This window comes from Delphinus delphis, chromosome 6 (genome assembly GCF_949987515.2).
Source record: "Delphinus delphis chromosome 6, mDelDel1.2, whole genome shotgun sequence".
Taxonomy (NCBI): domain Eukaryota; kingdom Metazoa; phylum Chordata; class Mammalia; order Artiodactyla; family Delphinidae; genus Delphinus; species Delphinus delphis.
The window spans coordinates 8,047,795-8,062,801 of NC_082688.1; the positions used below are offsets into that span (position 1 = coordinate 8,047,795).

Genomic DNA, 15,007 nt, shown 5'->3' on the forward strand with positions numbered 1-15,007 from the left:
GGCCGAGCGGCCCCTTCAGACAGCAGCCTGACTGCTGGGGCCGGGGTTCTGTCTCAGGCCCTGGGTGGTCTGCGTGTTGCTGAGACTTGGGCTCAGTCCCCAGGTGACCTTGGTCTTGCCGGAACCTGGACTTGTGCTCTGGCTCCAGCTCTGGGCAGCCTTGGACTGGCTGGGCCTCTGGCTCTGGCCCTGGCCCTCAGTGGCCTCGGTGTTGCAGGGGCTCCAACTTGGGTCGTAGAAAGTCTTGATCTTGCTGGGACTTTGGATCAGTCTCCAGCTCCAGTCCTGGGTGGCACCAGCCTTTCTGGGTCTCCAGTTCTGGCCATGGGCACCCTTGGCCTTTCTGAGCCTCTGCCTTGAGCCCTGGGTGGCCTTAGTCTCGTCGAGCTTTCGCCTTGGGCTCCAGGCGGCCTCGGTCCTGCTGGGCCTCTGGCTCTGGACCCAGATGGCCTCGGTCCTGCTGGGCCTCTGGCTCTGGACCCAGATGGTCTCGGTCCTGCTGGGCCTCTGGCTCTGGACCCAGATGGCCTCGGTCCTGCTGGGCCTCTGGCTCTGGACCCAGATGGTCTCGGTCCTGCTGGGCCTCTGGCTCTGGACCCAGATGGCCTCGGTCCTGCTGGGCCTCTGGCTCTGGACCCAGATGGCCTCGGTCCTGCTGGGCCTCTGGCTCTGGACCCAGATGGCCTCGGTCCTGCTGGGCCTCCGGCTCTGGCTCAGGGCGGCCTCGGTCCTGCTGGGCCTCTGGCTCTGGACCCAGATGGCCTTGGTCCTGCTGGGCCTCTGGCTCTGGATCTGGTCGGCCTCGGTCCTGCTGGGCCTCTGGCTCTGGATCTGGTCGGCCTCGGTCCTGCTGGGCCTCCGGCTCTGGCTCCAGGCGGCCTCGGTCCTGCTGGGCCTCTGGCTGTGGCTCAGGGCGGCCTCGGTCCTGCTGGGCCTCCGGCTCTGGATCTGGTCGGCCTCGGTCCTGCTGGGCCTCTGGCTCTGGCTCAGGGCAGCCTCGGTCCTGCTGGGCCTCTGGCTGTGGCTCAGGGCGGCCTCGGTCCTGCTGGGCCTCCGGCTCTGGATCTGGTCGGCCTCGGTCCTGCTGGGCCTCTGGCTCTGGACCCAGATGGCCTCGGTCCTGCTGGGCCTCCGGCTCTGGATCTGGTCGGCCTCGGTCTTGCTGGGCCTCTGGCTCTGGACCTGGTCGGCCTCGGTCCTGCTGGGCCTCTGGCTCTGGACCCAGATGGCCTCGGTCCTGCTGGGCCTCTGGCTCTGGCTCAGGGCGGCCTCGGTCCTGCTGGGCCTCCGGCTCTGGATCTGGTCGGCCTCGGGCTCGCTGGGCCTCTGGCTCTGGACCTGGATGGCCTCGGGCTCGCTGGGCCTCCGGCTCTGGATCTGGTCGGCCTCGGTCCTGCTGGGCCTCTGGCTCTGGACCCAGATGGCCTCGGTCCTGCTGGGCCTCCGGCTCTGGATCTGGTCGGCCTCGGTCCTGCTGGGCCTCTGGCTCTGGACCTGGTCGGCCTCGGTCCTGCTGGGCCTCTGGCTCTGGACCCAGATGGCCTCGGTCCTGCTGGGCCTCTGGCTCTGGCTCAGGGCGGCCTCGGTCCTGCTGGGCCTCCGGCTCTGGATCTGGTCGGCCTCGGTCCTGCTGGGCCTCTGGCTCTGGATCTGGATGGCCTCGGGCTCACTGGGCCTCCGGCTCTGGATCTGGTCGGCCTCGGGCTCGCTGGGCCTCTGGCTCTGGACCTGGATGGCCTCGGGCTCACTGGGCCTCCGGCTCTGGATCTGGTCGGCCTCGGTCCTGCTGGGCCTCTGGCTCTGGACCTGGATGGCCTCGGGCTCACTGGGCCTCCGGCTCTGGATCTGGTCGGCCTCGGGCTCGCTGGGCCTCTGGCTCTGGATCTGGTCGGCCTCGGTCCTGCTGGGCCTCTGGCTCTGGCTCAGGGCGGCCTCGGTCCTGCTGGGCCTCTGGCTCTGGACCTGGATGGTCTCAGGCTCGCTGGGCCTCTGGCTGTGGCCTGGGGTGGACTTGGTTTTTCTGGGGCTGTGGCTCAGGCTTAGGTCTTCCCTCTTGTCCCTGGAGTCTGAGGACTGTGTCCTTAGTGGTGAGGAGTCAGAGAATGTTACAACAGTGGTCGAAGTGCTCCCGTATTCCTGGCAGACAGTGGACGTCTCCGTTTCTGAGGTGGACGTGGTCCTGACTGGAAAGGATATGTCAAGCGTAGCTGTCAGGCCGCCTTCCCCAGACAGTGGCAAGAAAGGGAGACTTCTAGGCCTCACCCTTGCCTATGTTCCAGAGCCCTTGCATGGCCAAGGGGAAGGCCCGCCAGCTCACGGCAGCCCAGCCTTCCTGGCACCCTGAGCCCTGCAGGCGGGTCAGGGCCGAAAGATTAGGGGGAGATACGAAGGACCTCACTCGCCCAGCGCTGGCCTCCACTCTGCCGCCTGCCCCTTGCCCTGTGTGTTCCAGCCACAACCAATAGCCTGCAGGGCCCTGGCCCCCTGCCTGCAGCAGTTCCCCCTGCTCTACCCTGTTCACACTTGGCTACCCCTCTTCCCCTGGGTCCTGGAAGCCCTTCCTGACCCCCCAAAGGGAGCTAAGTGCACCCAGAGCCCTCGGGACTCCCCTCCATGGTATGGCTGCACTGTCCTGGTTATCTGTTTACCTGTGGGCCTTCTTCCCTTCAGGACCAAGAGCTCCCTGGGGCAACGACTGTGCCATTCATGCCTGTAACCAGTGTCCAGCACAGGCCTGGCCCTAGGATGCTCAACGCGTTTGCTGAATGGCAGGAAGGGGGCTGGCTGCTGCTACTCCCGTCCCTCCCTGGACTGCCCATGGCTGCCTCTGGGACCCAGGGCAGCATTCTTGGGTTTTTTACTTTTGTCCCCTCCACACTGGCACCTTTCAGAATTGAGGGTAAAAGCCCCCTGGACATGCACAGGCTTCGTGGGCTTATTTCAGGGAGAGGCCAAGGGGGCAGAGAGAAGAGAGACAGGCCTGAGCGGGGAATGAGGGTGGAGCAGGCAGCAGCTGTGAGGCGCCCCGCGGTGAGAGCCGGCCTCCCAGGCTGTGTGCTGGGCATCCCTGAGGGCTCCCTGTGCCCCCCGCAAAGCTGGGATGAGTCCTCCCACTCCACACTCGCACAGCTGTGACAGCAGAGCCCAAATTCACACCCAGGCCTGGGAGCCCCTGACCCCTGACCTTTGCCCTCCCTGCTGCGTTGGCTCACTCAGGTCTGGCAGGAGCAGGGGGACTTACAGCCCAAGATGGAGCCTGAAGAGGTCTGGCTGATGTAGCCGTCGGTCAAGGACCTCTCCTTGCTGGGGGCCGGCTCCAGCTTCTGGGGCAAGAGACAGGCTGCATGATCACAGGCTGCACGGTCACAGTGGCCGCAGCTCTGTAAGTCCAGCCGCTTAGAGCTCCTCGAGGGTTGCAGGTTAGGGTTGGATGGGGACATGGAGAGGTTGACTGGACAGGAAGGGGCGTGGCCAGGTTAGACAGGTGTGGCCACGTGAGAAAAGCAGTGTCAAGAGGCTCTTGGGCCTCATCTCCCTATCTGCAAGATGCAAATTAGTTCAACTGTGGGACAGGCTTCTGTAAACTGAAGTGCTGTGTCCAGGGAATGGCTAGTGAGAAACTGAGGACCTTCTCCATGTTTCATGTCCCTGCACATCTGGGAGGGAACTCCCCTGCCATTACCATTTTCCGGACCAGGAAACGCCTAAGCAGCCTGCCCTGGGCACTCGGCTAAGACGCAGAGAAGCAGGGCTGGAATCCAAGTCAGGGGGACTCTGCGGCCAGGCTCTCGGCTGCCAGTCGCACTTGCAGGCCACGGGAAATGTGCGGCAGTGAGATGCGGGAGCGGACGGGGCTGCGGAACACCCAGCAGGGACCCCACGATGACTTCAGGGCACACACAGACCCAAGTTCTGTAGTTTTGTATCCTAATGTGAGCTAGAAAAATGTAGAGCTTGCCTTTCCCGTTTCCGGCAAGGGATGCTGGCACTCCGTGTACCTGGATGGTTAAAGTCTCCCTTGAACACAGTTCACTTGCTGTCCATCAGCAGTCGAGTGGATAAATAAGTGGCGGGATATTCGCAGGACGGCACTGCCTCCAGCCGTGAGAAGGAGCAGTCAACTTGGCTGCATCTCACAAACTTGGACGCTCGGTGAAAGGAGCCAGAGGCAAAGGGGCCTGCGCCGCGTTTGTCCTCTGTTGCGGACAGGCATGCTCGTCTGCGGCGTTAGGAATCAGGACAGCCTTGTGGGGTGTGCGGGGCTGAGGGAGGGGCCTGGAAGGGGGCACGAGGGGCTTCTGGGGAACTGGGAATGTGTTCTTTCTTGATCTGGAGAATGGTGCCATGGGGGTGTTCAGTTTGTGAAAATCCATCAGACAGTTCGCTTATGAGTCATGTACTTTTCTATATGTTCTATTCAGTGAAAAGTTTTTAGAAATGAATTTAAGAGTTAAGAAAATTCTGGTACAAGTGGGCAGTGCACACAGCGGAATTTAGGAAGGTGAGTGTGGACAACGTGTGGGAAGCCTCTCTCTGTGAGGGGCCCACATCCTCACGCACCCTCTTTCAGGTGTACCCCTTACTGGTACCTTCTCTGTCTCACAGCGAGATGTCCCCAGCCCAAGTCACACATCTGAGTGCTGGCAGAGCCAGGCCCAGAAGCCAGCCTCTAGCCGGCGTGCATCCCTCAGCCCTGACCTGGGGTGCATTCCACCTTGGACCTCAAGGACCTCCGGCCCCGGCGTACAGCCCACTTACCTCCTTCTCCCCGGGGGCCTTGGCTTCTTCCTCTGGGCCTTCTGGCTGTGCCTGCAGGGACTGGTGAGTGGCCTCCAGCTCTTTGGACGTCTCGAACAAAGGCTGCTCCAGCTTCCACGAAAGCTGCAGGGCCCGGGCCCTCTGGCGCTCTAGTTCCCGCTCCTTGAGCCACCTGACAAGCCGTGACCCCAGAGCGCTGGGTAGGCCTCCCTGACTCACCCCACCATCCCCAGGACTGGATAGCGGCCTGAGAAGGCGATTAGGGCCAGAGGTGCCTTGAGCCCCAACCGTCCCCCAACTCTGGGCCCGCGGGCCCTCCTGGAGAAACTTACCCCACGATATCCTGAGGGGTGCCGGCCTGCAGGCTGTGCTCCACCACCCGCTCCAGCTGCAGCCTGGCCAGGTGGGCCACCTGGCTGTTAAGCAGCTCCTCCACTGACAGGCCGGGGAAGAGGTTGGCCATCAGTGGCAGCAGCTGTCAGGAAAGAGGGTGACCAGAGTCAGATGTGGGCCAGGACAGGAGGCAGATGGTGTGGTGCTGCCCTGGCAGAGGAAGGGTTTACAGATTGTTGTTTTTTAAAGGGCTGGACCTTTTTGCCCCAGAACCATCAGGACATCTTGAGAAAGGAACTGTTCGGTGAGGGAGTGCTGGTGGTGAGCCTGACCCGTGGTTCTGGAGCCAGCCAGATAAGGGTGTGACCTCCGAGCTCCATGACCTGGGCCAAGGGAACTGACTTCTCTGAGCCTTACCCTTTTCCCTCTATGAATTGTGGGGTGATGATAATGTTACCTGTCCCGTAGGTACTGAAGAGGGTTAAATGGAGTGACGTAAGCTGAACTGGTTAGAACAGTGCCTGGCACATAGTAAATGCTCCAGCATTAGCAGCTCTTATTACTGCTACGAAACCAGGTTTCTTTTAGGGACAGGGAGTATCTTTAGGTGGCCAGAGGTACTAACTCTGGAGCCCACCCTTCTGGCCCAGCAGGCACACACCTTCGGTTGTTTGGGGTCAAGGAGCAGGACAGTGGCAACATCCTGGCGGGCCCCAAAAATGTTCTGCGTGAGCTGCCGGCTCCTGGTGCGGTACAGGTAGTACTGGGGCTTCTGGGGGTTGTGCTGGATGGCCATTGAGAAGTGGTTCTCTGTCTTCTGGAACTGCCTGCAGGACACAGCAGGCCACAGGGTGCTCTGAGCTGGGCCACCTGGAGGATATGGAGGCTCCTGGACCCCAGTGGGGAGTTTGGGGAAAATCAGGCTGGTCTCTGCTCCCTGCCACCACGCCCCTCTTGATGGACCCAACACTTAAACATTAGTGTAAGATCCCAACATAAGTGGACATTTTTATGATCCTGGAGTAGGAAAGGCCTTTCTGAGATGTCATAAACCCAGCAGCTAAAAATGAAGAAATTAATTTGACTATGGTTAAATGCCATTATTGAGTAGCAAAAACACCACAAAAGAAAGCAGTAAATAGTGAATAATATTTTGCCATAGAAGGCAGATGATAAGCTAATTTTCCAGCCTACAAAGAACATTTATAACCAAAAACAAATTTTTTTTAAATGAACAATTTAAGAGCAAATGGGCGAACAATTTGTGCAGGCCATAATGGCCAATAAACACACGAAAGATGCTGTCCTGTGCTCACAATTTAAACATGCAAAGTCAATCCACTGCAAGAGAGCCTTTTTTTGCCTACCCGAATAGCAAAGTTGAAAAATAGTCTTAATACCCTGGGCTAGGGAGGTTTGGGGAAACCAAGACTTTCCTTTACTGGGGGAAGTTTATATTGGTTCATTGTTTTTGGAGAACAATTGGGTATTATCTTTTAAAATGTTAAATTTTCACACTTTTTAACCCAACAATTTAACTTCCAGCAATCTAACTACAGAATTACTAGTATGAACGCATGAAAGCATGTCTTGGGTCTCATTGCTGCATTATTTATAATAAAAAACTGAAAACAGCCCAAATGCTCATCAGCATACTATCGTCTAAAGAAATTAATTGTGGTACCTCCACAGAATGGAATACTTTGCAAGCAATAAAAGAGAATGAGGTCGTCCTATATGTAATTGCCATGGGAAGTAAAAAACCAAGTCAAAAATCAGCTTAGTGGACTTCCCTGGTGGCGCAGTGGTTAAGAATCCGCCTGCTAAGGCAGGGGACACAGGTTCGAGCGCTGGTCTGGTAAGATCCCACATGCTGCAGAGCAACTAAGCCCATGCACCACAACTACTGAGCCCACGTGCCGCAACTACTGAAACCCACGCGCCTAGAGCCTGTGCGCCACAACAAGAGAAGCCACCGCAGTGAGAAGCCGGTGCACCGCAACAAAGAGTAGCCCCACTCGCCGCAACTAGAGAAAGCCCGCGTTTAGCAACAAAGACCCAACGCAGCCAAAAATAAATAAACTTACTTTTAAAAAAATCAGCTTAGCATGATCTCACTTTTGTAAAATGATAACAATTGTTAACATATGCATAGAAATCTATCTAGAGGACTCTACCAAACTTACAGGGGAAGGGGGAGGAGTTGGGACATAGATATTAGAAGGAACTTTCATGTTCTAAGTTACATGTTACTGAATACTTAAGTTTTTTAAATAAAAAGCGCAATTACCATAACAACATTCACATAAAAAATGAAAGATTTTTACAGAAAACTTGAAAAATAAAATAGATATTTAGGAGACAACTGGGAGAGCAGAGGCATCTCGACCCCAGGATCCCAGCCGACCGGCTTTACTCCAGACTCTTCTGGCCCCTCCCGCGGCCTGGTCCGCCCCGCCCCCAGCCCCCGCCCCACCCCCAGTCTGCGCGCACCTTCTCCTCTGCTCGCAGAAACCCAACTTCTCCTGCAGTAGGTCCATGCGCAAGTGGGCGCCCTCGTCCTCCGGACTCAGCGCCAGCGCCTGCTGGTAGTCCGCCTCAGCAAAGGTCAGGTTGCCCAGTTGGAAGAAGCAATCTGGAGACCGGGGGCCGGGGGCGGGGGCTGAGTGAGCCTCGCAAACCCACGGCCCAGGAGCCCCAGTCCAGCTGGCTCCACCCCCAGGGGGTGGGGCCTGCAACGGGGGGGGGGTGACACCCGCGGTGATGACACCAGCGGGCGGTCGCGGGCACCTGCAGAGGTTTTCCGTGCCTCTGGCCACCTTCTTCCAGCTGCCTGATCCCGAGCATTTTGAAGGGCTGTAGCCAGATTGTCTAAGGCAACGTTTCCCAAAGTGTGTCCGTGGGACACTGAGAATCCGCTTTCCCTCCTTCCCTCCTCCCTCCCTCAGGGCCCTCAAGCGCCCAGCCCAGGCCTTGGAGGGGCAAGGGGCTCACACCGGGCTGCCCGGCCCCCACTCACCCCCGCGGTTGATGTAGAGGCCTTTCTCCCGCTGCTCGTCCTTGAGCGCCTTGCTGAGCAGCAGCACGCTCTCCTGGTAGGCGCCCTGCAGGTAGCAGTGCACGGCCAAGTCGTTGTAGGCCAACAGCAGTTGGCGCTGCGCCTGCTGCACCAGGTCCTCCTGGTGCTCGGTCATCATGTCCAACGCCTTCAGGAAGTCCTGCACGGCGGAGTCAAACTCCCGGAGCCGTCGGTACATAATGCCCCTACGAGGGAGGGACATGAGGGCCAAAGTGCGCCACCGACTAGGGGTGTCCCAGAGAGAGGCTGCGGCTCTGGGCCCTCTGACCTGGGGGGAGGGGCTCCCACCGCGCGCACTAAGTTTGGCCCGTGGGGCTCCTGGATTGCTACTTAGATAGCCAGCTAGTCACTGGTAATTTTACTTTTCTTTAAAAATAGCTTCCCTCTTTCTTTTTGGGAGCTGTGTGAGTGCCAGCCTCTATGCTAAGGCCTTTTTGTACACAGGGCATTTCACCTCCACTGTTTATATGAGAAAACCCAGGCTCAAGGAAGTGAAATGGCCCAGAATGAGGTGGTGGGTCCTTGTGGGGTGGCCCAGATTCAAACCCAAGCCTCGTCCACTGAGCTGGGCTGAGCCTGCCAGTGTAAACTGCTCAGCAGGCCCGGGGATCCAGGATTCCAGGGTTAACAGGCTGCTGCCTGCCCCTCCTCCAGAGGGAGTAGCAGAGACCACCTCCCATGATCCCTTGACCCCGATGGGGAGTAGGGAAAGATTGTTAGAGGCTAGATGGGGAAACTGAGGCCTGGGGAGGGTCAAGGGCTCTCCTGAGATCACACAGCACATCTGAGGCAAGGCAGGGCCTGGGACCCAAGACCAGCATCTCCCCACTCAGTACCGGAAGAGGAAGAGGCTGGGGTCCAGAGGGTTGTTCTCGATGGCACAGTTGATACACTGCAGCGCATGTTGCAGCTTGCCCTGCACGGCTAGGACGCCGGCTTCTTGGCGTGCCTCTTGGGCCTGGCCCACCAGCACCTTGAGCAGCACCTTGGCCTGTGGGTGCCTGGGATCCAGTAGCAAGGCACTGTGCAGGTCTCGATGGCAGAGGCTGGGCTGCGGGGGGCGAGGTGGGGGCAGGGATGGCATCGGGGTGCAGGCCAAGCTGAACCTGCCCTGTTCAGTGTGGGGAGGCAGACCTCCAGGCCTGTAGGGGCCTTTCTCTGGGCAGGCCAGCACCATGCCACCCATCTTCAGTGGCTCTGCATTGCTTTGTGGGAAAATCCCATCTGAGGCTCCATCCCCACTGGCCCCTTTCTAGATATGACCTCAGGTGAGCCAGGTCCACCTCAGTGGTTTCTGCTGTAGAATGAGGTTACAGATGCCTCCTCCTTGCAGGACTTCTGCAAGGCTCACTTGAGGAGGGGGGAGGGTGTGGTCTCCTGACTGTGACTGTTGTGTCCTCCCTATACTCCCCTGTACACCTTCCCCGACGCCCCTGACCTTTAAGCCCAAGACAACTCTAACAAAGAACAGATTCAGGCCTGGGCATGAGCAGAAAACATCCCTAGGCAAATACCTTCTCTTGGGTGAGCAGGTCTGTCAGTCAGTCAACAAACAGTTTTAGCAAGCACCCCATGTCCTATAGGGTAATTGGTTGGAGGGTGAGTGAGGCAGTGTAGACACCAGGTGTGAGTGGAAGTCGGGAGGGGGAAGATGGCCGAGGCTGGGGCAGGGCTTTGGAATAGATGGACTTGAGTTCAAGGGGAGCACCACTGTGACCTTGGGCAAGTTACCCAGACCATCTGGACCTGTTTCCTCATCTGTGAAAAGAGGGCAATGGGTTTTGTCTACCTCAAAGGGTTACTGCCAGCCTTAGAGATAAACATGAGTAAAGTGCTTAGAACGTGCTTAGGCATCGCAGGGAGCAGCTGAAATCCCAACCATCAGAAATAATTATCAATAGTTACTAGTCTCGGGACTTCCCTGGTGGCGCAGTGGTTAAGAATCTGTCTCCCAATGCAGGGGACACGGGTTCGAGCCCTGGTCTGTGAAGATCCCACATGCCGTGGAGCAACTAAGCCCATGCGCCACAACTCCTGAGCCTGAGCTCTAGAGCCCACGAGCCACAACTACTGAAGCCCACGTGCTGCAACTACTGAAGCCTGCCCGCCTAGAGACCGTGCTCCGCAACGAGAGAAGCCACCACAATGAGAAGCCCGCGCACCGCAAGGAAGAGTAGCCCCCTGCTCGCCGCAACTAGAGAAAGCCTGTGAGCAGCAACAAAGACCCAACGCAGCCAAAAATAAATAAATAAATGTATATATATAAATAAAAAGAGCAATAGGAGCATCTTAAAAAAATAAAAATAATTACTAGTCTCCGACCTTTGAAGGAGACTCTCCCACTGACTCACCTGTGGGACACAGAAACCCAGCCCCCAGCATAGGGAGGCTCATGGTTGCAACACCCCCAGGACACTCCGCCCAATCCAGCCCATCCCATTTACCCCATCCTGAGGTTCCCCCCACCCCACCCCCAAGCACCCAGGCCAGGCTGAAACACCAGGCATTGTTCTGGATGCCTCCGTTTCCCTCATGTTCACTGCGCCCCCCTGCCACCAAGTCAGTCTCGGGTCCTGCTTCCAAAGGTCTGTGAACTTGCCCCCTCCTTGCCACCCTCATGGCCATCCTCCTCGAGCCCCACTCCTATCCAGATGGATGGTACCCAGGCCTCCGGCCTCCAGGCTTGCCCCTCCCCCCAGCCCACATGCCCCCTGGCAGCCAGAAGGCTCTTTCTAAGGCCCACTGCCCCAGGGAGCAGCCTTTTGAGGCTCCTTCTGCCCCCCAGGAAGAAGTCAGAGTCCCCTGGGTTCACAATACCCTGCCCATCGCTCTCGCGTCCCTGCAGTCCCTCCTCCCTTGTGACCCCAAGTCTCATATCTAAGGGAAGCCTGGGTGCCCCTGATGGTGCTACACACAATTGGGAAGTCATCCTTCGTGTAATTATCCGCTTGGGGACGTCTCCCCTGGGCTGTGAGTTCCGTGAGGGCAGGGATGGCAAAGGCCTCTCACCTTGTGGTTTCCGGGGGCTGGCGCAGGCCTGGCACAGAGCCAGGGCTGAGTGAGGACGGAACAACTACCCGACTGGGCCAGTGCCAGTTGGGGCCTCTGCCTGGGGAGGACAGGGCCCCCACCACAGCTTCGGGGCTGGCCGACAGCCCAGCCGCCTCCTGTCATCGCGGCGTCCAGACAAGGAGGAGGTCCACCCCCCTGCCCTGCCCCCCCGCTCTACCTGCTGGAAGAAGTTGTAGAGCCTGGCCCGGAGGATGTAGACATCGGCATTGGCGGTGCCATGCTCCACCTCCTTGGCGGCGAAGGAGAGGCATTCACGATGCCGTTTGAGGGCCAGGAGACAGGCCATGCTGAGGGCGGAGGGCAAAGGTGCTCTGTCTGCCGGGTGAGAGGGACAGGTAGGGGACGCCAGGGAGGCAAAGGCCAGCAAGGACAGCCAGGGCGCTCACCATCGATAACGGAAGCAGAATTTCTCGGGCTGGAGCTCAGAGGCTTGAGAGAAGACGTTCAGGGCATCCAGAAAGGCGCATTGCTCGAAAAGGCACTGGCCCTGAGGACACAGAGAGCAGTCACTTCTGCTTGTGACCCCGGCCTAGCAGCACCCACGAGTTGAGGGATGGCCAGCATTGGGGTGGAATGACAAGGGACAGGGACAGAGCCCTTTAGATCTGGGAGAGACTTTAAGAGATAGAGACACAGATGGAGAGAGATCCAGAGCTGGGGAGACAGCAAGAGACAGAAATATACAGTTGATGACAGAGAGACAGCAATACACACAAAGGAACAAGGAAAAATAGAGAAAATCTGGGAGGTGGACCAGAACAGCAGATCTAACAGTAACAGGCTCCCACCTGCACGAGGGCTCCAGGTGCCAAGCCCTGTATTAAGAACTCGAACTCAGGGAATTCCCTGGTGGTCCAGTGGTTAGGACTCGGCACTTTCACTGCCGAGGATGTGGGTCGGGGAACGAAGATCCCGCCAGCTGCCCAGATGCAGCCAAAAAAAAAAAAAAAACAACCCGAAAAACAAAAAACCTGAACTTATCTCACTGGGACCAGCTAACATTCCCCTTTTAGATGAAAGAACTGAGGCTCAGAGAGGTGACATGACCTTTCCAAAGTCACACAGAAAGAGGACTGGACTCAGGACCCCAACATTCTGGTTTTAAGAATGTTTCTTTTTCAGAATTGAATAATTATTGACATTAAAAACAAAGGCATTAAATTTGTCAAAATGGAAAAAAAAACAGGACTTTGTTGGGATTTTATGGTTTAATATCATCTTTGTTTTGCATTGCAAATGGGGGCACTCTTACCTTTTTAGTGCTTAGAGCCTGTGGACTCTAGGCCTGTGCTGCCCCATACAATAGCCACCTGCTTCCCGTGGCTATATAATTTCAAATCAATTCAAATTAAATACAATGTCAAAATTAGTTGCTCAGTCACACTCGCCACACTTCAACGTCTCAACAGTTCCACGTGGCTAGTGGCTACCAGATCGGACAGTGATCATTGCCACTACTGCAGAAAGTTCTACTGGACAAAACTGCAAAACTGTACCCAGCCCTGGTGGTAAACCAACAGGGCAGGCGCGAGAGCTCATTAGCGGGGCAGCAGATGGGGACACAGACACAGGGACACGAAGGTACCTAGGGAGTCAGGGCTGGTCTCAGGAACAAGGAAAGCCCCCCAGAGCTGGAGGGAGAGTCAGCAGGCCAGGGTGTGAGGTGGGGTCTTGTGGGCCTGGGGCAGCCCCAGGCACCTTCAGGTAAAGCACCAAGGTGAGCCGCTCCAGGAAGTCCGTGTTCTCTGGCTGGGAGGAGTAGGCCTTTCGAAGGTTCTGGGCGGCCGAGGAAAAGTCGCAGAGCTGGATGTAGGCCTCGGCTCTCAAGGCATAGAATTCTACCTGTGGGAGAGGGGACCCAGGCTGCCGTTCCCCTCCCCACAATCCGCCTGAGGCTTGACACTCAGCTACCACAAGGACTTGGTGGCCCTGAGAGAAGGGGCCAGGCAGGTGTGACAGCGAGGGGTGAGTGTGGGGCCAGCAACTGCCTGTGCCCACCCAGGCCGTCCCCCTCACCAGCTGGGAGTCCAGGTGGAGGCCACGGGAGAAGAACAGCACGGCCACCTCCCAGTCTTCTTGCTCCAAGCACTGATGGCCTCGATGGTAGCTGCAGGGGCAGGGGGCACAGGCGGAGGGGCTGGCCCTGACTTGGGACCAGTCCAGGGCATACAGCTGGGGCTTCAGGAACGGGTTGGGAGGAGGGGGACTTGGGTAGGGAGACAAGAGGGGTAGACAGAGACCCAGGGAAAGGAGGCTGACATTCTTGGAGCTCATCCGGGCCAGCAGCCTTTTATCTGCTGAGGTGGAAGAGCCCTATTATACAGTTGAGCTCGCTGAAGCTCAGGGAGGGAGAGTAACTGGCCCAAGGCTGCAGAGCATGTCAGTGGCCGTGCAGGGTAGGAACCTGGGATCCCATGGCAAGGTAATCACTCACTACTCCCTGACTTTGAGGGGCACCGTTAACCCTGCAGCCTTTGGTTTTATATCATCAAAGTTCCGGAACACCTGGCTGGTCCCGAAGATGTGCTGTAGGGTCCCCTTTGGCACTGGAATCACCCATGGCTTTGGGATGTGCTGTGAGGGAGGCTGATCAAGCCCCAGAGCATTCTGGAACCAAGAGACAGCAAGCTGGAGCAGGCCTCCAGAGACAGCCCCCACTCCGCTTACACGCTCTCCTCAGGTATTTTACAGGATGGAGGAGGGGTGGAAATGAGGCCCGGTAAGAAGCACGATCTGGGGTCTGGTGGCACTCCCACCCCTATTCCCCTAACCTCTCTCCAGTCCTGCCTCTGTCACCTATGGTCAAGGTCTCACGCTCACACTGGCCTCTGCCCTCCTCCTGGTCCCCCTCAGCTCCTACCTCCAGCTACTGACACCCAAAACTCTGCAGCTCAGGCCCTGCCCCAAGCCACAGGCCCTGGGGGTCCAGCAGCTTCTTGCATATCCTGTGGGACCCTCACACTCAGCAGGTCAAACTGAGCACCTCACCTGACTTCTGCCCCAGGTTTTCCCACAGCGGTGAGTCCACCTTCTCTGCCAACCACCCAAGCCAAAGATCTATATCCCATCAGTCCTTAAATCCTGTCTATCCCACTTCCTAAAGATCTCTTAGATCCCTCCTCTTCTCTCATCCTCTCATCTTGGCCAATGCCATCTCTGGCTATATGCCAGCTCCGGCCACCCCTCTGACCTCCCCACCAGCCACAGCTCCTAAGACCTCTGCTCTCTGCACAAGCAGCCTGGGACTTTATTGAATCGCACAATTGATCTTGCCTCTCCCGTACTTAAAACCTTTCTTGTGAACCCATACGTGGTCTCTTCTCCCCCGACCCTCTGCCTTTGCCTTAGCCTTCTCCCGCACCTCTCTGGACTCTGTCATGAGGCCCCTTCCAGGAGGACCTCCGGGCCTGGGCGGGCTCCCTCGCGGCCCTCACTTGCCTCCCGGCACCCACCCCTGACGTTGCTAGGCATCATCTCCAGGACGCCCACAGGCTCCGCCCCTCTAGCCACGCCCCCGGAATTCAAGGACTCCACTCCCTGGAATCCAATTTCAAACAGAGCCGGAAGGAGGTTAGCAAGTTTTTATCAGCTAGGGAGGCCGAGGTCTACAGCGGGAAAAGACTTGCCGGGTTTCGAAAGCGAGGCAGGGCCACAGCGGGGGCCAGAATACGGCTCCCTCCTCCCAATCCGGAGGTCAAACAAGGACTCCGCGAGCCCCACGACAAACCCCTAGGACTCGGTGGCGCGGCCCCGGGCAACTCGCGG

At 57.8% G+C, this 15,007-nt stretch overlaps 1 protein-coding gene across 1 annotated transcript; it reads right to left on the reverse strand.

The window, feature by feature from the left end:
- Positions 1–15: 15 nt before the first annotated feature.
- On the reverse strand, positions 16–14,621 carry TTC16 (tetratricopeptide repeat domain 16). The gene is made up of 17 exons (XM_060014113.1): positions 14,604–14,621; positions 13,677–13,849; positions 13,259–13,349; positions 12,941–13,084; positions 11,629–11,729; positions 11,400–11,529; positions 9,007–9,221; positions 8,111–8,355; positions 7,585–7,726; positions 5,753–5,918; positions 5,091–5,233; positions 4,759–4,930; positions 3,242–3,323; positions 1,871–2,183; positions 1,309–1,597; positions 623–1,230; positions 16–544 (listed from the first exon to the last, which is right to left on the reverse strand). Exons 1-17 carry the CDS (start codon positions 14,619–14,621, stop codon positions 16–18), a joined length of 3,561 nt encoding a protein of 1,186 aa, XP_059870096.1.
- Positions 14,622–15,007: the final 386 nt, after the last annotated feature.